A 23894-nucleotide genomic window follows, 5' to 3' on the forward strand; every position below is an offset into this window, starting at 1 on the left:
GACACAGGCTCCCTTCTTCTTTTTCCTTTTTTAATTTAAATTTAGTTAGTTAGCATACGATGTCTATCTATGCTAGACATCATAGCATATCTATGCTATCTGGGACCAGCACTGGCCAGGCTTGTTGTTTACTGTGATCTGAGCTGAGAGTTGCCTCTTGGGCTCACTGATCATAACCAGTTTCCCCACTCCACTCCTTGGGCACTCTATCAGATAGGCACCCCTGTTCTTTATGAGTCTTCTAGAATCCTGAGACCACAATGATTCACCTAGAATTTTGCTCTTTTCATCCCCTGAGCCCCTTTTAGAAAGGGATATATGTCCCTGGAGCAGATTTCTAATGGTTTCTATTTTGTGCTCTGATGTTCTATCACTTTCTTGTAGCCAGCTTATGGAGGCTTCCTCCCCACTCTGGTTATCTTCCAATATTTTGGAAGTGTATGATTCAGCACTTCTGACCTTGCAGAAAGCAGTCATTTTTCTGACTGCAGAGTTCCTGATAAATCTTCTAATATCTCAGGTGGAATTCATGTGTGTTCAGAATGATTTTATAGATACCCAGCTAAATTTGAAGGACCAGATAAAGGAAGGTTCCCTACTCTGTCATCACCTAGTGCAACACCCTTTATCCAGTCATCCATTGATGAACTTCTATCTAGGTAGTTTCCATGTCTTGGTTACTGCAAATATGCTGCAAAATGAAAGGGGTATGTATATCTTTTTAAATTTATGTTTTTATTTCCTTCAGAAAATGCTCAGAAGTGAAATTCATGGATCATATGGTAGTTCTATTTTTAATGTTTTCAAGGAGCCTCCATACTCTTTTCTACAGTAGCTGCCCCAATTTACATCCCTATCAACAGTGCACAGGATTCCCTTTTCTCACATTCTCACCAACACTTGTTTTTTGTCTTTTGGATACTGAACATTCAAGGAGGCATGAAGTAATATTGCATTGTTGTTGTGATTTCTGTTTCACTGGTGATTACTGATGTTGAAAACCTTTTGTTGAAAACTTATTTTATTTAAATTAATTTAGTTAACATATACTGTATCAATATTTTCAGATGTAGAGTTTAGCAATTTATTAGTTGCATATGCACCCAGTACTCATTGTATCACATGCCTTCTTTAATGCCCATCACCCAGTTGTCCCATCCCCTCACCCACCTCCACTCCAGCACTCCCAGCTTGTTTCCTATAGTTAAGAGTCTCTTACGGTTTGTTTGCCTCTCTAACTTCACCTTATTTATTTTTTCTTCCCTTCCCCTATGATCCTCTATTTTGTTCATTAATTTCACACATGTGTGAAATCATATGATAATTGTTTTTCTCTGATTGAGTTATTTCACTCAGCATATGCCCTCCAGTTATATCCACATCAAAGTAAGAGGTAAGAGTTTAATTATTTCTGGTGGCTGAGTAATATTCCATTATATATAATACATATATATTTAAATATAATCAATATATTAGTATATATAACATACATAATTATAAGGTTATATATATAATCTGATTATCCATTCATCTACCAATGGACATCTGGGCTCTTTCTGTACTTTGGCTATTGTGGATATTGCTGCTATAATTATAGGGGTGCAGGTGTCCCTTCTAATCGCAACACTTGTATCCTTTGGGTAAATACCTACTAGGGCAATTGCATGGTCATGTAGTAGCTCTATTTTTAACTTCTTTTTTTGGTAGCTTTTGTTTTTCTATTTTTTTTTTTTTTTTGCAAATATCTTCTCCCATTCTGTGGGTTGCCTTTGTGTTTTCTTGACTGTTTCCTTGTTATGCAGAAGCTATTGATTTTGATGAAATCCCAAAAGTTTATTTTTGCTTTTGTTTCCTTTGCCTTTGGAGACATACCTTGAAAGAAGTTGCTGTGGCTGATATCGAAGAGATTACTGCAGATGTTCTCCTCTAGGATTCTGATGGATTATTGTCTCACGTTGAGGTCTTTTATCCATTTTGAGTTTATCTTTGTATACGGTGTAAGAGAATGCTTGAGTTTCATTCTTCTACATATAGCTGCTTAGTTTTCCCAGCACCATTTACTGAAGAGATTGTCTTTTTTCCATTGTATATTTTTTCCTGTTTTGTCGAAGATTATTTGCCCATAGAGTTAAGGGTCCATATCTGGGCTCTCTACTCTGTTCCACTGGTCTATGTGTCTGTTTTTATGCCAGTACCATGCTGTCTTGGTGATCACAGCTTTGTAGTAAAGCCTTAAATCAGGTAACATGATGCCCCCAGTTTTGTTTTTGATTTTCACATTTCCTTAGTGATTCGGGGTCTCTTCTGATTCCATACAAATTTTAGGATAATTTGCTCCAGCTCTTTGAAGAATACCAGTGGAATTTTGATCAGAATGGCATTAAAAGTGTAGATTGCTCCAGGAAGTTTACACATTTTAACAATGTTTATTCTTCCGATCCAAGAGCATGGAATGGTCTTCCATCTTTTTGTGTGTTCTTCAATTTCTTTCATGAGTGTTCTGTAATTCCTTGAGTACAGATCCTTTACCTATTTGGTTAGGTTTATTCCAAGGTATCTTATGGTTCTTGGTGCTATAGTAAAGGGAATAGACTCTCTAATTTTCCTTTCTGTATCTTCATTGTTAGTGTATAAGAAAGCCACTGATTTTTGTACATTGACTTTGTATCCTGCCACGTTGCTGAATTGTTGTATGAGTTCTATTAGTTTGGGGGTGGAGTCTTTTGTGTTTTCCAAATAAAGAATCATGTAATCTGCAAAGAGAGAGAGTTTGACATCTTCATTGCCAATTTGGATACCTTTTATTTCTCTTTGTTGTTCGATTGCTGCTGCTAGGACTTCTAATAACATGTTGAACAAGAGTGGTGAGAGTTGGCATCCTTGTCGTGTTCCTGATCTCAACGGGAAGGCTGCAAGCTTTTTCCCTTTGAGGATGATATTTGCTGTGGGTCTTTCATAGATAGATTTGATGAAGTTCATGAATGTTCCCTCTATCCCTATACTTTGATGTGTTTTAACCAGGAACGGATGCTGCATTTGGTCAAATGCTTTTTTCTGCATCAATTGAGAGGACCATGTGATTCTTCTCTCTTCTCATATTAATTTTTTCTATCACATTGACTGATTAGCAAATGTTGAATCATCCTTGTAGCCCAGGAATGAATCCCACCTGGTCATGGTGGATAAACAAAGAGGCAACCCATGGAATGGGAAAAGATATTTGCAAATGACACTACAGACAAAAGGTTGATATCCAGGATCTATAAAGAACTCCTCAAACTGCACACACAAAAAACAGACAATCATATAAAAAAAAATGGGCAGAAGATATGAACAGACACTTCTCCAATGAAGACATACAAATGGCTAACACACATATGAAAAAATGTTCATCATCACTAGCCCTCAGGCATTTTCAAATTAAAACCACATTGAGAGATTAAGAGTCACTTATGGTTTGTCTCCCTCCCAATCCCATTTGGGAGAAGGGGGTGGTATTATGGACATTGGGGAGGGTATATGTTTTGGTGAGTGCTGTGAAGTGTGTAAACCTGGTGATTCACAAACCTGTACCCATGGGGATAAAAATATATGTTTATAAAAAATAAAAAATTATATTAAAAAAAAAACAAAAAAAAAAACCACATTGAGACACCACCTTACACCAATTAGAATGGCCAAAGTTAGCAAGACAGGAAACAACATGTGTTGGAAGGTATGTGAAGAAAGGAGACCCTCTTTTTTTTTAAATTTTAATTGATATATTTATTTTCAGAAAATAAGTATTCATTATTTTTTCACCACACCCAGTGCTCCATGCAATCTGTGCTGTCTATAATACCCACCACCTGGTACCCCAACCTCCCACAGCCCCGCCACTTCAAACCCCTCAGATTGTTTTTCAGAGTCCATAGTCTCCACCTCCCCTTCCAATTTACCCCAACTCCCTTCTCCTCTCTAACACCCCTTGTCCTCCATGATATTTGTTATGCTCCACAAATAAGTGAAACCGTATGATAATTGACTCTCTCTGCTTGACTTATTTCACACAGCGTAATTTCTTCCAGTCCCGTACACGTTGCTACAAAAGTTGGGTATTCATCCTTTATGATGGAGGCAATTAATCTTTGACAAAACAGGAAAAAATATACAGTGGAAAAAAGACAGTCTCTTCAATAAATGGTGCTGGGAAAACTGGACAGCTATATGTAGAAGAATGAAACTCAACCATTCTCTTACACCGTACACAAAGATAAACTCAAAATGGATAAGAGACCTCAATGTGAGACAGGAATCCATCAGAATCCTAGAGGAGAACATAGGCAGTAATCTCTTCGATATCAGCCACAGCAACTTCTTTCAAGATATGTCTCCAAAGGCAAAGGAAACAAAAGCTAAAATAAACTTTTGGGACTTCATCAAAATCAAAAACTTCTGCACAGCAAAGGAAACAGTCAAAAAAAAAAACAAAAAAAAAAACCAAAGAGGCAACCCACGGAAGGGGAGAAGATATTTGCAAACGACAGTACAGACAAAAGGTTGATATCCAGGATCTATAATGAACTCCTCAAACTCAACACACACGAAACAGGCAAACATATCAAAAAATGGGAAGAAGATATGAACAGACACTTCTCCAATGAAGACATACAAATGGCTATCAGACACATGAAAAAATGTTCATCATCATTAGCCCTCAGGGAGATTCAAATTAAAACCTCACTGAGATATCACCTTACACCAGTAGAATGGCCAAAATTAACAAAACAGGAAACAACATGTGTTGGATAGGATGTGGATAAAGGGGAACCCTCTTCCACTCTTGGTGGGAATGCAAGTTGGTGCAGCCTCTTTGGAGAACAGTGTGGAGATTCCTTAAGAAATTAAAAATAGAACTTCCCTATGACCCTGCAATTGCACTCCTGGGTATTTACCCCAAAGATACAGATGTCATGAAATGAAGGGCTATCTGTACTCCAATGTTTATTGCAGCAATGGCCACGTTCGCCAAACTATGGAAAGAACCAAGATGCCCTTCAACGGATGAATGGATAAGGAAGATATTTTTGTAGAATTCTTATAAAGCAATATATTAAGAAAGAACAGAAAAGGCTTTCAATCATGAATGGCATAGCCACATCATGAAATATCATGCAGACTCTGAAGTAAAGAATCAGCATTACCTTAGTTGACTGGAGGCAAGTTCATGAGGTATTATTGAGTAAAAAGGAAGAATGGAAGCAGGTAGGAAAAAAGGCAGCCCTAAAACATAAAAAGAATTTCTGATGAGCATATGATACAACCTATCCTTTTGTACAGTGTATGAATCTGCATGTGTGCATAATCCAGGAAGAGCTTTTCAGTTTTATTCATTTATTCATTATTATGTATGTTAGTCAGCAAACAGTATGTCTTTCATTTTTGGTGCAGTGTTCCAAGATTTATTTTTTACATATAACACCCAGTGCTCCATACAATATGAACCCTCCTTAATACCCATCACTAGGCCAACACATCCCCCAACCCATTCCCCTCTAAAACTCTTGGTTTGCTTCTCAAAGTCCACAGTCTCTCATGGTTTGACTCCCCCTCAGATTTCCCCCCTTTCATTTTTCCCTTCCTTGCACTAATGTCCTCCATGTTATTCCTTATGTTCCTCAAGTAAGTGAAACCATATGATAACTGACTTTCTCTACTTTACTAATTTCACTCAGGAAGAGAAGTTTTTAAAGACACTAAGTACTTAAGGAATAAAGATTGTCAGGAGGAATGAAATTAGGTCAAGTATACTATTTTCAAAACAACTGTGTACCAGGTGGTGGGTATTAGAGAGGGCACAGATTGCATGGAACACTGGGTGTGGTGCAAAAATAATGAATACTGTTATGCTGAAAATAAAAAAATAAATTAAAAAAACAACTGTGTAAAACAAAATTCAATGAGAATCTAAAACTAATGTATGTGAAGACATAAAATAATAATTCAGTGTTGTCAAGATGGGTCACTAATTCCAGATTAAATGTCTAAAGACTTGGAATAAAATAATATGAGTGAATGATCTTTACAACTGGGGAGTAAGCACTAAGTGATTATTTTTTCTGACATAAAGATATGCAGATTGAAATATGCTTATGAAGGTAAAAGCAATCTCCAGTCAAATGTAAAGAAGAGATGATGGTCAAATATGATGCAACTTTTAGAAATGGATCTCATCACAAAGAGAGAAAGACCCATGGGGAATGACAGAGATGCAAAAACAATTGGGTAATACATATAGAGGTGATTTATTAGCACACAATGTACAAAGTATCATTTATTTTCATTTTTGTTTATTGCAAGGACTGCTAAGTAAAAAAAAATATATTAGTGACAGCTCAATATTTCAGAATGGATAATATCAAAAAAGCAATATAAAGAATACCATATACAGAGTGGCAGATCTGAGCCCATACTACTAATAACACTATTCAACACATATATGTCAATACATATACACTAGAACACAATGAAAACAACAAAATTGGTAAAACAAATAGAAACCCCTCTTCTGATTCCTTGTTTGAAAGAATGCAATCAAAAGCAGGAATAAACCACTGACTCCACGGTACAAATGCAATGACATAGTAGAGACAATGTACTGTACAAAAAAAATGAAAAGCTAATTCACAAATATATTCAGCTCCCTTAGTAATGAAACCATTTCAAAGCAAAGCTCCTTCATATAGTTTTCATTGTTAGATAATTGTTTTCATGTGAATACCCAGAGGAACAGGGGATGCTGTGAAAATGTATGCCTCATAAATTATGTTGCAGGGTCTTATCTGCAAGAAATAAATTGGTCTAGGTTTTTCTCATCAGTATGGAAACAGAGTCCAATATGTCCCATTTTAAAGACAAAAAAGAAATGCCCTGACTTCCCTGGACATCCCTCCATAACTAATATTATTATTTTGTTTAACTGCAAAACACAATGGTTATGTTCTATTTTTACTGGAAGTACTTTATGCCTCCCATACCTTCATTTCCTTGTCACCAATCACCCATGTGTTGCTGAGCTCATTATTCACTTCTTTCTTTAACATCCCGAATGAATTCATTCATCAGTTCATCAGACATGCAATTGAGCATAGAGATCCCCAGGTTCTGGGCAAGGCTGGAGGCTGTCAGGTAACCTCAGGTAAATGCAGCAGGCTTGGATTTTGTCTAACCTTTGCCTTCAGGACCTGCTGGGCTCTGGGACTCACCTGAATGGCAGCTCTGAAGGAGGGGTCTCTATGTGGTAGTTTGAATTCCTCCTGGGTGGGGATGATAGTGACTAAACTCTGTCCCCTCACAAGATTGCAGGAAGGTGGCTGGCATCAGTCTTCCAGCCAAGCTTAGGATTCCAGAGACAACAGTCTTGTACCATCCAGCCCAAGGGGGCACAGGCAGAGTTTCTCCTGCTACACAGGATATATTTAGAGCTTCCTCTGTCTGTTCATGAGGCATGTTTCCTTCCTGCTCCTCTAACTTCTAAGCACATGAGTTTCCTATGTTACACTGCTTTAGACATGAAGGAAAATTTTCCTGGAGATTGTGTGCTCCTTACAGACTAGGTTATGACCAAGTGAATCCAGAGCTCTTCCTCAGGAGCTCTGTTGTTCCCAGAGTATGGACCTTTTAGCACCTTATCCTAACCCTGACTTCAACTTTCCACAAAGTCTAGGACTGAACAATGTGTATCGATTAGATCCCTTGGATCTAATGTTGACTTGTGTTGGACACACAGCCCTGTGATCTATAGAATATCATTATTTGCCTTTTCAGTGAGGAGAACTAAGATATTTTGATATAAACCTTGAGCAAGGGATGCCTAGGTGGCTCAGCCCATTGGGTGTCTGCCTTCAGCTCAGGTCATGATCCTGGGATACTGGGATTGAGTCCCATATCAGGCTCTTTCCTAGTGCGGAGCCTGTTTCTCCCTCTGCATGCTCTTTCTTTAACTCTCTGTGATAAATAAATAAAGAAAGAAAATCTTAAACAAACAAACAAACAAACAAACATCTTGAGCAAGACATACCTCAGCTCCATGACACATTTTCCAAATGATTAGGAATTTCATACTTGTAAATTTAGTTATTTGGTCCCTTACAAATTCTTAACAAGAATTTGTTAATTATAAGAATTATAAGAAATATATTTAGAACTTTTTTGCACTCTTTTAATGATTTTGGAATAAAAATAATAAGCACATTTGTCCCTATAGCTTCCAGAATGAACCAAGTCTTGCAAACACTTTTTTTTTTTTTAGCCCAATGAGAACCATTTCAGAGTTTTTGACCCCTTGAATTGTCAGACCATAAATGTGTTTTAAACACTAATGTACTCATTTTACATTGTCATTAGTAACTGAATAAAAACACTTATCCAATAAAATTTTGCTCAGGAAACTAAGCTTAAGCGATCTCAGGAACTTGTTCTTTCCTATGACAACTGGCCACGTAGAGTCTCCTTCACAAAGAATGTTTTCAGAGCCCTCTTTACATCTTTATTCCTCAGGCTGTAGATAAAGGGGTTCAGCATGGGTGTGACCACCGTGTACATCACTGAGGCCACTGCACTTGCGTGGGAGCTCTGGGTAGCAGCAGAGCTAAGGTACACACCAAGCACTGTACAATAAAATAAGGAGACAACAGAAAGGTGCGATGCACAAGTGGAAAATGCTTTATATTTGCCCTGAGCTGATGATATTCCACATATGGAGGAAACAATCTTAGAATAAGAGTAAAGGATCCCAGAAAAAGGGCCACCACCCAGCAGGACAGCTGCAGAATACATCACCATATTATTGAGAAAGGTGTCAGAACAGGCAAGTTGGATCATCTGATTGAGTTCACAGAAATAGTGGGGGATTTCCACCTCTGTACAGAAGGACAGCCTCAACACCATTAAGGTTTGTAGAAGGGAATTAAGTATACATATGGTCCAGCACATTAGAACCAGAAGTCTACAAAGCTGAGGGTTTATGATAACCATGTAGTGTAGAGGCTGACAGATGGCCACAAAGCGATCATAGGCCATCACGGCCAGGAGAAAGACATCCAATACAGCAAAGAGTATGAAAAAATAAATCTGTGTGACACAGCTTGCATAGGTTATGACTTTACTTTCTGTCTGTATATTCATCAGCATCTTAGGGACAGTGGTGGAAGTGGAAGAGATGTCTACAAAGGAGAGGTTGGCCAGGAAGAAGTACATGGGGGTGTGGAGGTGGGAGTCAGAGTGGACGGCCAGAATGATGAGCAGGTTTCCAACCACAGTGATCAGGTACATGGAGAGGAAAAGTCCAAATATGAGGGGCTGCAGTTCTGGTTCCTCTGAAAATCCCAGAAGAAGAAACTTTGAAAATCGTGTATCATTGCTGGCTTTCATGTGGTGGAGGTGACTTCATGGACAGAGGCAATTGCATGATTAATTTTCATACACTCACAGACTTAAAATGCTCACTTTTAAATTTTGTAGTTTAATTCATAATTAATTTTGTAGTCTGTATTTATTTTAATATTTTGCACATGGATAGGGTCCCATTCAGGGGAGCCCCTGTACCACCATAGTTATGGGATTTTTGTTTCTATCACTTAATTTACAAAAGACCACGTATTCCACATTTTTAGTTAAAAATTATTGTAAATCCCAGAAATACAAATTAAGTCCTGGCCATGATTTAGGCATTTCTAGGTGATGAATATAGGGTTGTAAAGAACAAAATTCCCTATCACTCAATAATGGAGAAATAATACATTAACAAATAAGAAAATAAATAGCATTTTAGAGGGTAGGAGATGGTATGAAGAAAAAGAAAGCATGGATAAAGCAGAGTGAATATGGCATGCTATTTTCTTGGGTATGTATGTCAATTCTGTGAACAAGGTGACATTGGAACAAAAAATCTCAAGTAAGAGATGGAGGCAGCTCAAGGATTACAGAGGAGAGGGAATTGCCAATGCAAAGGCCTCAAGAAAGGTACTTGTTTCCAAATGTTCACGTGAAAAAAGCAAAGCCAGTGCTACAAGCAGAATGAGCAGGAGGGAGCCTGAGGAGAGAAGTCGTCAGACACACTGAGTAGAGAAGTGGCCTCTCTGCTAACTTGAAACCTCAAGGCAAAGGGTCTTCCTTGTCCACACTGCCTCTCCCACTGTATTCATTGTGTTGCAAAGGCATCTCATGAATTGAACCAGATCCCCTTCTTAGTGGCCTCTCTTGTCACCTTGGGAGTCCTGAGTCCTTGCACTTTGTTATGGGGACTGCTCACATTCTACAAGTCACACACACGCACACAACACCATTCCCTGCCATCTTGATTGTGCCAGGAATGGAAATGGATCCAATACACATAGTCCAGATCACTAACTGTTCCCCTGCAAAATGCAGAAATGCCAATTATTAAGCCTACTATGGGCAAATAATTTATTTAAATATTAAAATATATGCCCAAATACACACACACACACACACACACACACACACACATTTTTAAAATTGAGCATTGGGTTAAACAAACACTTCACAAAAGGAAGTATACATAACACAACAAAAGTTGGGCATTTTTATATCAAACGCTGGAGACTTATTTTTCATGTACCCTCTGCATCATTTCTGGCCAATTCATTTCTATGTGGTCTGATAGGGGATGTTAGTCCCTTTCTCCCTTCTCTATGTGGCATATTTTCTTGATATTCTTGAGCTTTGGGTATAGACCTATTTTACGAACCCAGTGGGCACACTCAAATCCTCATTCTGGGTTTCGCCCAATGTGCAATGGGGTCCACAGACCATTCTCTACAATCCTGTCCACCATGATAATTCTATCTTTTTGTACTCAATAATTTCCTTCATATCATTTTGTCTGTGGATCATTTCATACACACATTTATTTCATTATGTTCTGTCCCCATTGTGAGGGTTCATGTTTAAAAGTGCAGGGACTTCAACTTTGTTCATTTTTGTTTTTTCACCAAGTTTTGTGAATATATGTGTTTAATATAAAAAGCCCTTCGAATATGGATAGGTATAGAATGAACAGAATAAAGAGATCATAAAACCAGGTTAAACTGTAAATTGACTCTCTCTGCTTGACGTATTTCACTCAGCATAATCTCTTCCAGTCCCGTCCATGTTGCTACAAAAGTTGGGTATTTATCCTTTCTGATGGAGGCATAATACTCTATAGTGTATATGGACCACATCTTCCTTATCCATTCGTCCGTTGAAGGGCATCTTGGTTCTTTCCATAGTTTGGCGACTGTTGCCATTGCTGCTCTAAACATTGGGGTACAGATGGCCCTTCTTTTTACGACATCTGTACCTTTGGGGTAAATACCCAGGAGTGCAATGGCAGGGTCGTAGGGAAGTTCTATTTTTAATTTCTTGAGGGATCTCAAGAAATTAAAGGAATCTCACTGTTCTCCAAAGAGGCTGCACCAACTTGCATTCCCACCAACAGTGTAAGAGGGTTCCCCTTTCTCCACATCCCCCCCAACACATGTTGTTTCCTGTCTTGTTAATTTTGGCCATTCTAACTGGTGTAAGGTGTGTGGAAAATAACAAATAGCATGGAGGACATGAGGAGTTAGAGAGGAGAAGGGAGTTGGGAGAAATTGGAAGGGGAGGTGAATCATGAGAGACTATGGACTCTGAAAAACAATCTGAGGGGTTGAGGTGGTGAGGGTGTGGGAGGTTGGGGTACCAGGTGGTGGGTATTATAGAGGGCACAGATTGCATGGAGCACTGGGTATGGTGAAAAAATAATGAATACCGTTATGCTGAAAATAAATAAAAAATAAATTTAAAAAAATGTAAATGTAAATGTAATTTCAAAACACTTGTTCTAGGCAAAATTGCATGAAAAACCAAAATGAACTAAAATAGGATATAAAATAACAATTATTAATGATGTCAATATGGGTCAATAATTAAACTGTAGAAGTCCTAGACACAAAAGAATATAATATATAATGTTCCTAAAATACTTAGTATTTGTTTGTTAAATGAGTTAGAAATCAGGCCTCAATGTATAGGGACATTTACCACATGGTAAGGTTGTATTTCAGTTTCCTTGGAAAAGGTTGAATTTCTCAATAAATGCGGGCAAAGGGGTATCTCTCTGGAAGACTATGAAATCTGTTCCCTCTCTCAGACCCTATAGAAAACCAGAGGGTTTATGACTTCAGGGTACATGTAACCAAACAATACAGTATAACATCAATAAAACTACATATAAAAATTACAGATGGGCAACACCCCTAAACAAAGCAAGAAATTCAGAAATAAGAAGGTAGACATATTTACATAAAATGTAAATTTTTATGGTCAAATTATATGTTCCAAATGTCAATTGAGAAACAATGATCAGAGGAAACAATTTGAAACGCTGATGATGTTTTAAAAGTAAAAACAGAGAGAGAGAGAAAGAATAACATATGGGCATCTAATAATAAAGGCCAATCAGAATAGCAATCAAATACATGAAGTTTGCTGAACCTGAAGGATACTTTAAGAAAACAAGAAACATCTCCATCACCAGCACCCTGGGGGGAAAAATTACAGAGCTGTTGCATATTTTGTTGAACAAACAATGTTGAATTAATTAATCAACAATGTTTAAACTAATTTTATTTTAAATATCTCATTTATTCATCTGAGAGACAGGGAGAGCATAAGCAGGTGGACAGGCAGAGTGAAAGGGAGAAGCTGACTGCTGAGCTGAAAGCCCTCTGTGGATCCCAGAACCTTGGGATAATGACTGAGCTGACAGCAGATGCTTAACTATCTGAGCCACCACTCAGGTACCACTGTGGTTAAAACTTTTAAACTGGTAGCCAAGGGTTTACTGTGAATTTGTGGGCAGGAAGTAAGTGTTACAAGGTTGAAGGCAGAACCTGAAGATAGCTGTGATCCAAATAGTGATATTCTTTACTGCAGGGTTTCTCTGTCTCTGCACCTGGACATTCTGGCCAGAGCCTGCCCTGGGGTGAGGTGTGTCCTGTGCATTGTAGGATGTTTAGATATTCCTGTCCTCCATGAACTCTTCTCCAGTGTAACAGGCAAAGCTGGCTCCAGCTTATCAGTGACTCCCAGAGGACAAAATCATACCCAATTAGATCCACACATTGAGTGTAACAATCTCAACACACTTTTTCTAGCATTGCTATATTAGCAGTTTAATAATAAATAATATGAAAGACCTTCAAAAATGAGTAGCTGTTACTCTGTAAAATTGACATTAGCACTAATAATACATTAAATACTTAAGCAAACGGACAAATACAGTGATCACTTGTTCTGGGCTAAGCTGAGTTGACTCTCACATGGTGATGCTTCAATGTTCTTGGCTTCCATTCTCTCTGACCCTGTCATCCATGGACCACTGTGATGTTGGACTCACCTGGCTGGGGTGTGTGACAGGAAGGTGTACTTGTGGAAGTTGAATTCCTCCCTGGATGACAGCTGATAGGGTCTCAAGCTCTGCCCTCAGCTGAGGCAGCAGGAAGGAGTGAAATATTGGTCTCTAGCCAGAGTAAGGACTCAGAACAAATAGACAAGAATCATGGCCCTTCTTGTTGCCAGGACTGACGGACTGGAGATGAGAAGGTATTTACAACTCTCCATGTCTGCTCATTAGCCACACTTCCCTCTCGTGACTCCAAACTCTAAGCACATGATTCCCAAGAGGGAAAGTCCTCTGGACAGAAAGGTTATTTTTCCAATGAACCTCAGTTCCCAAAAGACTAGGTTAGAGGTCATGTGAAATCAGTTTTTCTTTTCTTTTCTAGTGTCTTTCCCTGAACTTGCCCCCTTCCTGATATGGGGATCTTCTAGCATCTCACATCAGCCTCAAGTTACAATTTTCTCCAAGTCTATGATCCAGGGGCCACCTGGATTAGGTCTCTTTATCTTCAAAGCATTGATATGTGGTGGGAACTCAGCCCTGCTATCTCCAGACACAGTCTGTTATTCTTTTCAATAGGGCAGAGGAGAGGGCTCTTCCTTTTCTTTTTTAAATTTATTTTCAGCATAACAGTATTCATTATTTTTGCACCACACCCAGTGCTCCATGCAGTCTATGCCCTCTATAATACCCACCACCTGGTACCCCGACCTCCCACCCCATGCCCCTTCAAGCCCCTCAGATTGTTTTTCAGAATCCATAGTCTCATGGTTCACCTCCCCTTCCAATTTCCCCCAACTCCCTTCTCCTCTCTAACTCCCCATGTCCTCCATGCTATTTGTTATGCTCCACAAATAAGTGAAACCATATGATAATTGACTCTCTCTGCTTGACTTATTTCACTCAGCATAATCTCTTCCAGTCCCGTCCATGTTGCTACAAAAGTTGGGTATTCATCCTTTCTGAAGGAGGCATAATACTCCATAGTGTATATGGACCACATCTTCCTTATCCATTCATCCGTTGAAGGGCATCTTGGTTCTTTCCACAGTTTGGTGACCATGGCCATTGCAGAGAGGGCTCTTCTGATAATAAACTTTGGCCACTACACCCATTGGCCTCAAGACATATTTGTTGTTTCAATTAGGAATCTCTCTCTCTCTCTCTCTCTCTCTCTCTCTCTCTCTATATATATATATATATATATATATATAGTTACTTTATATTTACTATATGTTTATTTATATTTCTTACAATTAGAATTTTTTACTTTATACAAGTTAAGGGCTGTCACTTAGTTCTTTTTTTATTTTTATTTTTTTAAATTTATTTACTTGACAGAGAGAGAGATCAGAAGTAGGCAGAGAGGCAGGCAGAGAGAGAGGGAAAGCAGGCTCCCTGCTGAGCAGAGAGCCCAAAGGGCTGTCACTTAGTTCTTTGTCATAAAATGATGTTATATTTAAACAGATATGTTTAAATCATTTTCTGTACTATAAAGTGAGGTTTAATCTTATAGGGATTGTTTGATTTAATTATTATAAAAATATTATCCTGAGGAAGTAAACTTAAGAACTCCAATCTATGTTCCAGAAATGGTACTTGGTGCTGTCTCGTGAACTGTTCACATTGAATATATGGGTATGTTGTGGGCCTGGAGTGTCATTCTGCAGGATGATTCTAGCTTTCAAGCTCTCAGGCAGTTTCTCAACCAGAAATGAATTTATCCCTGGGCATGTCTGGCAATGTCTGAAGGGATGCTGCTGAACACTCACAGTCCAAAGGAAAGCACCCCAAAATATTATTATCCTACAACAAATGTCAACCATAAATCCCGAGAAACCCATCCAGACTAGCACCTCTCCAACTTCAGTGTGCCTGTGAATCCACACAGATCCCACTAAATATTCGGGATCCTATCTTATTTCCAGGGTGGCTCAGAGATTCTGTATTTCCAGCAAGCTTCCAGGTGATGTTGGTGTGTGGATCCTGGTATACAGATCACTCTTCTTTAGCAAGGCTGTGTGATCCAGTATTAGAGATAGTTGCAGGGAGTTTTAAGTCTTCTGCACTGAATGTGGTCATTGCACGAAATTATGATGAAAACCTGTATTCACTCATTCCTGAGGCTGTGTAAAATCTGGGTTTATTGTTTTTATAAGTGACTAAAGTAGCACACATATGAAAAAGACTTTATAGTATGCAGAATAAGGCCCTCCCAAATATGTCCAGAGCAATGTCTCATGGGGGAATGATGTGCTCAAAGCACACATCACATTGGAGCAATAGGAGGAAAATACACTTAAGGAGCAGGAAGGGAGCTGTAAATATCTCTTCTGCTATTGTTCCTCGACAGGTGTAACCTTGTGATGCTGGGGCATGGTTATTTCTTTTGGAGTCCTAAGTCTGGGTAGAAGACTCCTGTTGTATTGTTTGAGAACAGAGCTTCAGTGTCCATCATCAACCATCTAGGGAGGAATTTGGACTTCTACATAAAGACCCCCATGCAGGTGAGTCTGAGAAACCAGCAGATATTGCAAGAAAGGGCCACAGAGAATAGAAGGGTGAGAACATTTACCTGAAACCACCTGAGAGCCAATTCAGCCTAGCCCAGCAACATGACATCGCTAAGGTTGTTGGGTTGCTTGATTAGCTAATGATTAGATTTAGTTATGATCCTAAAAAGAGAAGTAAACACTGAAATCAATCATGCAGGAGAGACTCCTGAGGATTAAGTAGTACTGATAGAAGAGTGGTGATGGGTGACAGAAAGTGGTCGCAGTGAGTAGAACACCAGTCCAAGAATCTTTGCAATTAAGAGGAATAAATTTCTATGATAATAGCTCCAATAGCTAAGTAGTGAAATGAAGGCATTGTATTCTTCTTTAAAGCCAGGGAAAATTTGAGTATGTCCCCATATTGATGAGAAATACCCAGACCAATGAGTCATAAGACATACATTTCAAGTGACCTGTTGACCTGTTTCTTTCTGGGCATTTTAATAAATTTTTAATTTTATTTATTTATTTATTTAAAATTTAAAATTTATTTTCAGCGTTTAACAGTATTCATTGTTTTTGCACCACAGCCAGTGCTCCATGCAATCTGTGCTCTCTCTAATATCCACCACCTGGTTCTCCCAACCTCCCACCCCCCACCCCTTCAAAACCCTCAGATTGATTTTCAGAGTCCATAGTCTCTCAGGGTTCACCTCCCCGTCCAATTTCCCTCAACTCCATTCTCCTCTCCATCTCCCCTTGTCCTTCATGCTATTTGTTATGCTCCACAAATAAGTGAAACCATATGATAATTGGCTCTCTCTGATTGACTTATTTCACTAGCATAATCTCTTCCAGTCCCGTCCATGTTGCTACAAAAGTTGGGTATTCGTCCTTTCTGATGGAGGCATAATACTCCATAGTGTATATGGACCGCATCTTCCTTATCCATTCATCTGTTGAAGGGCATCTTGGTTCTTTCTACAGTTTGGTGATCATGGCCATTGCTGCTATAAATATTGGGGTACGGATGGCCCCTCTTTTTACTACATCAGTATCTTGGAGTAAATACACAGTAGTGCAATGGCAGGGTCATAGGGAATCTCTATTTTTAATTTCTTGAGGAATGTCCACACTGTTCTCCAAAGTGGCTGCACCAACTTGCATTCCCACCAACAGTGTAAGAGGGTTCCCTTTCTCCACATCCCCTCCAACACATGTTGTTTCCTGACTTGCTAATTTTGGTCATTCTAACTGGTGTAAGGTGGTTTCAATGTGGTTTTAATTTGAATCTCCCTGAGGGCTAGTGATGATGAACATTTTTTCATGTGTCTGATAGCCATTTGTATGTCTTCATCGGAGAAGTGTCTCTCCATATCTTCTGCCCATTTTTTGATATGATTAACAGTTTTGTGTGTGTTGAGCTTGAGAAGTTCATATAGATCCTGGATATAAGCCTTTCGTCTGTACTGTCACTTGCAAATATCTTCTCCCATTCCGTGGGTTGCCTCTCTGTTTTTTTGACTGTTTCCTTTGCTGTGCGGTAGCTTTTGATTCTACCAAACTTTCAAAGAAAAAATAACTCCTATTCTCTTGAAGCTGTTTCAAAAAATTGAAACAGAAGGAAAACTTCCAGACTCTTTTCATGAAGCCAGCATTACCCTGATCTCCAAACCAGGCAGAGAACCCACCAAAAAGGAGAATTTCATACCAATATCCCTGATGAATATGGATGCTAAGATTCTCAACGAGAACCTAGCAAACAGGATCCAACAGCACATTAAAAAGATTATCTACCATGACCAGGTGGGAATCATCCCTGGGTTACTAGGATAGTTCAACATTCGTAAATCAATCAATGTGATGGAACAAATCAATAAGAGAAGAGAAAAGAACCACATGGTCCTCTCCATTGATCCAGAAAAAGCATTTGACAAAATCCAGCATCCGTTCCTGATTAAAATACTGCAAAGTATAGGGATAGAGGGACCATTCCTGAACAATTCTAACCAATGCCATTCCGATCAAAATTCTACTGGTATTTTTCAAAGAGCTGGAGCAAATAATTCTAAAATTTGTATGGAATCAGAAGAAACCCCGAATCACTAAGGAAATGTTAAAAAACAAAGACAAAACCAGCGGCATCACGTTACCTGATTTCAAGCTTTATTGCAAAGCTGTGATCACCGAGACAACATGGTACTGGCATAAAAACAGGCACATCGATCAGTAGAACAGAGTAGAGAGCCCAGACATGGACCCTCAACTCTATGGGCAAATAATCTTCGACAAAACAGGAAAAAATATACAGTGGAAGAAAGACATTCTCTGCAATCTTGGTGCTGGGAAAAACTGGACAGCTATATGTAGAAGAATGAAACTGGACCATTCTCTTACACCGTACACAAAGATAAACTCAAAATGGAAAAAGACCTCAATGTGAGACAGGAATCCATCATAATCCTAGAGGAGAACATAGGCAGTAGCCTCTTCGATATCAGCCACAGCAACTTCTTTCAAGATATGTCTCCAAAGGCAAAGGAAACAAAAGCGAAAATGAACTTGTTGGACTTCATCAATAATTTTTTAAATTAATATATGAAAGGGGTATAGGAGAAAAGCTCTACATTGCAATTATTTCCTTCCTGCTGGGTATGAGTATATTTGGGGGTTTCTTAGGCATTTATTTTCTGTTTTGTTTGGTGGGTTTCAAGAGTTTATATTCCTGGTTTTTTATTGCATATTTTCAAGCATGGGAATTGAAATTTTTTCCATTAACTTTGTTATTTGACCTTTAGTTCCTTAATGTAGATGTAGATGTATTCGAGGGTATTAGGAAAGTTAATATATTTTGTGTGCTCAAAGCCATCATGTCATAATTTCCTCCACCCTTGCTTAAGTGTAGAAAGTTCTGCAACATCTAAAGTAATAAATCAGTTTTTATATGTATTTTCTCCCTGTGTTCACATTTCTATTATTCTTTATTGTACTTTTTGGCATTTTGTGATTAGACCTATTTCTGAAAGTCATGCCATAAGCACAAAAGGTACTCTTTTTTTTTGACAAAATTCAACATTTATTTACAATAAAAATTCTTTTTAAATTTTTTATTTTTTTATAAACATATATTTTTATCCCCAGAGGTACAGGTCTGTGAATCGCCAGATTTACACAATTCACAGCACTCACTGAAGCACATACTCTCCCCAGTGTCCATAGCCCCACGCCCCTTCTCCCAACCCCTATCCCCCCCAGCAACCCTCAGTTTCTTTTGTGAGATTAAGAGTCACTTATGCTTTGTCTCCCTCCCAATCCCATCTTGTTTCATTTATTCTTCTCCTACCAACTTAAGCCCCCATGTTGCATCACCACTTCCTCATATCAGGGAGATCATATGATAATTGTCTTTCTCCACTTGACTTATTTCTCTAAGCATGATACACTCTAGTTCCATCCACTTTGTCGCAAATGGCAAGATTTCATTTCTTTTGATGGCTGCATAGTATTCCATTGTGTATATATACCACATCTTCTATATATACCACATCTTGTTATCCATTCATCTGTTGATGGACATCTAGGTTCTTTCCATAGTTTGGCTATTGTGGACATTACATTGGCAATTGTGGACATAAACATTCGGGTGCACGTGCCCCTTCGGATCACTACATTTGTATCGTTAGAGTAAAACCCAGTAGTGCAATTGCTGGGTCATAGGGCAGTTCTATTTTCAACATTTTGAGGAACCTCCATGCTGTTTTCCAGAGTGGTTGCACCATCTTGCATTCCCACCAACAGTGTGGGAGGGTTCCTCTTTCTCCACATCCTCGCCAGCATCTGTCATTTCCTGACTTGTTGATTTTAGCCATTCTGACTGGTGTGGTTTTGATTTGTATTTCCCTGATACCAAGTGATATGGAGCACTTTTTCATGTGTCTGTAGGCCATCTGGATGTCTTCTTTGCAGAAATGTCTATTCATGTCCTCTGCCCATTTCTTGATTGGATTATTTGTTCTTTGGGTGTTGAGTTTGCTAAGTTCTTTATAGATTTTGGACAATAGTCCTTTATCTGATATGACGTTTGCAAATATCTTCTCCCATTCTGTCAGTGGTCTTTTGGTTTTGTTAACTGTTTCCTTTGCTATGCAAAAACTTTTGATCTTGATAAAATCCCAATAGTTCATTTTTGCCCTTGCTTCCCTTGCCTTTGGCGATGTTCCTAGGAAGATGTTGCTGCAACTGAGGTCGAAGAGGTTGCTGCCTGCGTTCTCCTCAAGGATTTTGATGGATTCCTTTCTCACATTGAGGTCCTTCATCCATTTTGAGTCTATTTTCGTGTGTGGTGTAAGGAAATGGTCCAATTTCATTTTTCTGCAGGTGGCTGTCCAATTTTCCCAACACCATTTACTGAAGAGGCCGTCTTTTTCCATTGGAAATTTTTTCCTTTTTTGTCGAAGATTAGTTGACCATAAAGTTGAGGGTCTATTTCTGGGCTCTCTATTCTGTTCCATTGATCTATGTGTCTGTTTTTGTGCCAGTACCACGCAGTCTTGATGATGACAGCTTTGTAATAGAGCTTGAAGTCCGGGATTGTGATGCGACCAACTTTGGCTTTCTTTTTCAATATCCCTTTGGCTATTCGAGGTCTTTTCTGGTTCCATATAAATTTTAGAATTATTTGTTCCATTTTTTTGAAAAAGATAGATGGTACTTTGATAGGAATTGCATTAAATGTGTAGATTGCTTTAGGTATCATAGACATTTTCACAATATTTATTCTTCCAATCCAGGAGTATGGAACATTTTTCCATTTCTTTGTGTCTTCCTCAATTTCTTTCATGAGTGCTTTCTAGTTTTCTGAGTATAGATTCTGTGACTCTTTGGTTAGGTTTATTCCTAGTTATCTTGTGGTTTTGGGTGTAATTGTAAATGGGATTGACTACTTAATTTCTCTTTCTTCTGTCTTGTTGGTGTAGAGAAATGCAACTGATTTCTGTACATTGATTTATATCCTAACACTTTACTGAATTCCTGTACAAGTTCTAGCAGTTTTGGAGTGGAGTGTTTTGGGTTTTCCACATATAGTATCATATCATCTGCAAAGAGTAATAGTTTGACTTCTTCTTTGGATGCCTTTAATTTCCTTTCGTTGTCTGGTTGCTGAGGCTAGGACCTCTAGTACTATATTGAATGGCAGTGGTGATATTGGACATCCCTGCTGTGTTCCTGACCTTAGTGGAAAAGCTTTCAGTTTTTCTCCATTGAGAATGATATTTGTGGTGAGCTTTTCATAGATGGCTTTGATGATATTGAGGTATGTGTCCTCTATCCCTACACTTTGAAGAGTTTTGATCAGTAAGGGATGCTGTACTTTGTCACATGCTTTTTCAGCATTTATTGAGAGTATGATATGGTTCTTATTCTTTCTTTTATTGATGTGTTATATCACATTGACTGATTTGCGGATGTGGATCCAACCTTGCAGCCCTGGAATAAATCCCACTTGGTCTTGGCGAATAATCCTTTAATGTACTATTGAATCCTATTGGCTAATATTTTGGGGATAATTTTTTCATCTGTGTTCATCAAGGATATTGGTCTATAGCTCTCTTTTTTTGATGGGATCCTTGTCTGGTTTGGGGATCAAGGTAATGTTGGCCTCAAAAAATTAGTTTGGAGGTTTTCCTTCCATTTCTAATTTTTGGAACAGTTTCAGGAGAATAGGAATTAGTTCTTCTTTAAATGTTTGGTAGAATTCCCCTGGGAAGCCATCTGGCCCTGGGCTTTTGTTTGTTTGGAGATTTTTAATGACTGTTTCAATCTCCTTACTGGTTATGGGGTGTTCAGGCTTTCTACTTCTTCCTGGTTCAGTTGTGGTAGTTTATATGTTTCTAGGAATGCATCCATTTCTTCCAGATTGTCAAATTTGTTGGCGTAGAGTTGCTCATAGTATGTTCTTATAATAGTTTGTATTTCTTTGGTGTTAGTTGTGATCTCTCCTCTTTCATTCATGATTTCATTTATTTGGATCCTTTCTCTTTTCTTTTTGATAAGTCTGGCTAGGGGTTTATCAACCCTATTAATTCTTTCAAGAACCAGCTCCTAATTTCGTTGATTTGTTCTATTTTTTTTTTTTTTTGGTTTCGATATCAATGATTTCTGCTCTGATCTTTATGATATCTCTTCTCCTGCTGGGCTTAGGGTTTCTTTCTTGTTCTTTCTCCATCTCCTTTAGGTGTAGGTTTAGGTTGTGTACCTGAGACCTTTCTTGTTTCTTGAGAAAGGCTTGTACTGCTATATATTTTCCTCTCAGGACTGCCTTTGTTGTGTCATATAGATTTAGAACCATTGTATTTTCATTATCACTTGTTTCCATGATTTTTTTCAATTCTTCTTTAATTTCCCAGTTGACACATTCATTCTTTAGAAGGATATTGTTTAGTCTCCATGTATTTGGGTTCTTTCCAAACTTCCTCTTGTGGTTGAGTTCTAGCTTCAGAGCATTGTGGTTTGAAAATATGCAGCGAATGATCCTAATCTTTTGATACCGGTTGAGTCCTGATTTAGGACTGAGGATGTGATCTATTCTGGAGAATTTTCCATGTGCACTAGAGAAGAATGTATATTCTGTTGCTTTGGGATGAAATGTTCTGAATATATCTGTGATGTCCATCTGGTCCAGTGTGTCATTTTCGTCCTTTATTTCCTTGCTGATCTTTTGCTTGGATGATCTGTCCATTTCAGTGAGGGGATTGTTAAAGTCCCCTACTATTATTGTATCATTGTTGATGTGTTTCTTTGATTTTGTTATTAATTGGTTTATATAGTTGGCTGCTCCCACGTTGGGGGCATAGATATTTAAAATTGTTAAATCTTCTTGTTGGTCACACCCTTTGAGTATGATATAGTGTCCTTCCTCATCTCTTATTATAGTCTTTGGCTTAAAATCTAATTGATCTGGTATAAGGATTGCCACTCCTGCTTTCTTCTGATATCCATTAGCATGGTAAATTCTTTTCCACCCCCTCACTTTAAATCTGGAGGTTTCTTCGGGCTTAAAATGAGTTTCTTGGAGGCAACATATAGATGGGTTTGTTTTTTTATCCATTCTGATACCCTGTTTCTTTTTATTGGGGCATTTAGCCCATTAACATTCAGGGTAACTATTGAGAGATATGAATTTAGTGCCATTGTATTGCCTGTAAGGTGACTGTTACAGTATATTGTCTCTGTTCCTTTCTGATTTACCACTTGTAGGCTCTATCTTTGCTTAGAGGATCCCCTTTAATAATTCCTGTAGAGCTGGTTTGATGTTTGCAAATTCTTTCAGTTTTTGTTTGTCCTGGAAGCTTTTAATCTCTCCTTCTATTTTCAATGATAGCCTAGCTGGATATAGTATTCTTGGCCTCATGTTTTTCTCGTTTAGTGCTCTGAAAATATCATGCCAGCTCTTTCTGGCCTGCCAGGTCTCTGTGGATAAGTCAGCTGCCATCTAATATTTTTATCCTTGTATGTTACAGACTTCTTTTCCCGGGCTGCTTTCAGGATTTTCTCTTTGTCACTGAGACTTGTAAATTTTACTATTAGGTGACAGGGTGTGGGCTTATTCTTATTGATTTTGAGAGGTGTTCTTTGAACCTCCTGAATTTTGATGCTCGTTCCCTTTACCATATTGGGGAAATTCTCCCCAGTAATTCTCTCCAGTATACCTTCTGCTCTCCTCTCTCTTTCTTCTTCTTCTGGAATCCCAATTATTCTAATGTTGTTCATCTTATGGTGTCCCTGTCTCTTGAATTCTCCCTTCATGGTCCAGTAGCTGTTTGTCCCTCTTTTGCTCAGCTTCTTTATTCTCTGTCATTTGGTTTTCTATATCGCTAATTCTTTCTTCTGCCTCATTTATTCTAGCAGCGAGAGCCTCCTCTTTTAATTGCACCTCATTAATAGCTTTTTTGATCTCAAATCGGTTAGATTTT

General features: G+C 38.4%; 1 protein-coding gene across 1 annotated transcript; it reads right to left on the bottom strand.

Annotated features, from left to right (window-relative positions):
* Window positions 1-8463: 8463 nt before the first annotated feature.
* Window positions 8464-13609, bottom strand: LOC309863152 (olfactory receptor-like protein OLF4; the record flags this gene model as incomplete). Its single annotated transcript, XM_082727615.1, has 2 exons — window positions 13424-13609; window positions 8464-9424 (listed from the first exon to the last, which is right to left on the bottom strand). Exon 2 carries the CDS (start codon window positions 9409-9411, stop codon window positions 8464-8466), a length of 948 nt encoding a protein of 315 aa, XP_082583741.1. The 5' UTR covers window positions 9412-9424; window positions 13424-13609.
* Window positions 13610-23894: the final 10285 nt, after the last annotated feature.

Source organism: Mustela nivalis (assembly GCF_964662115.1).
Source record: "Mustela nivalis genome assembly, chromosome: 1".
Lineage (NCBI taxonomy): Eukaryota > Metazoa > Chordata > Mammalia > Carnivora > Mustelidae > Mustela > Mustela nivalis.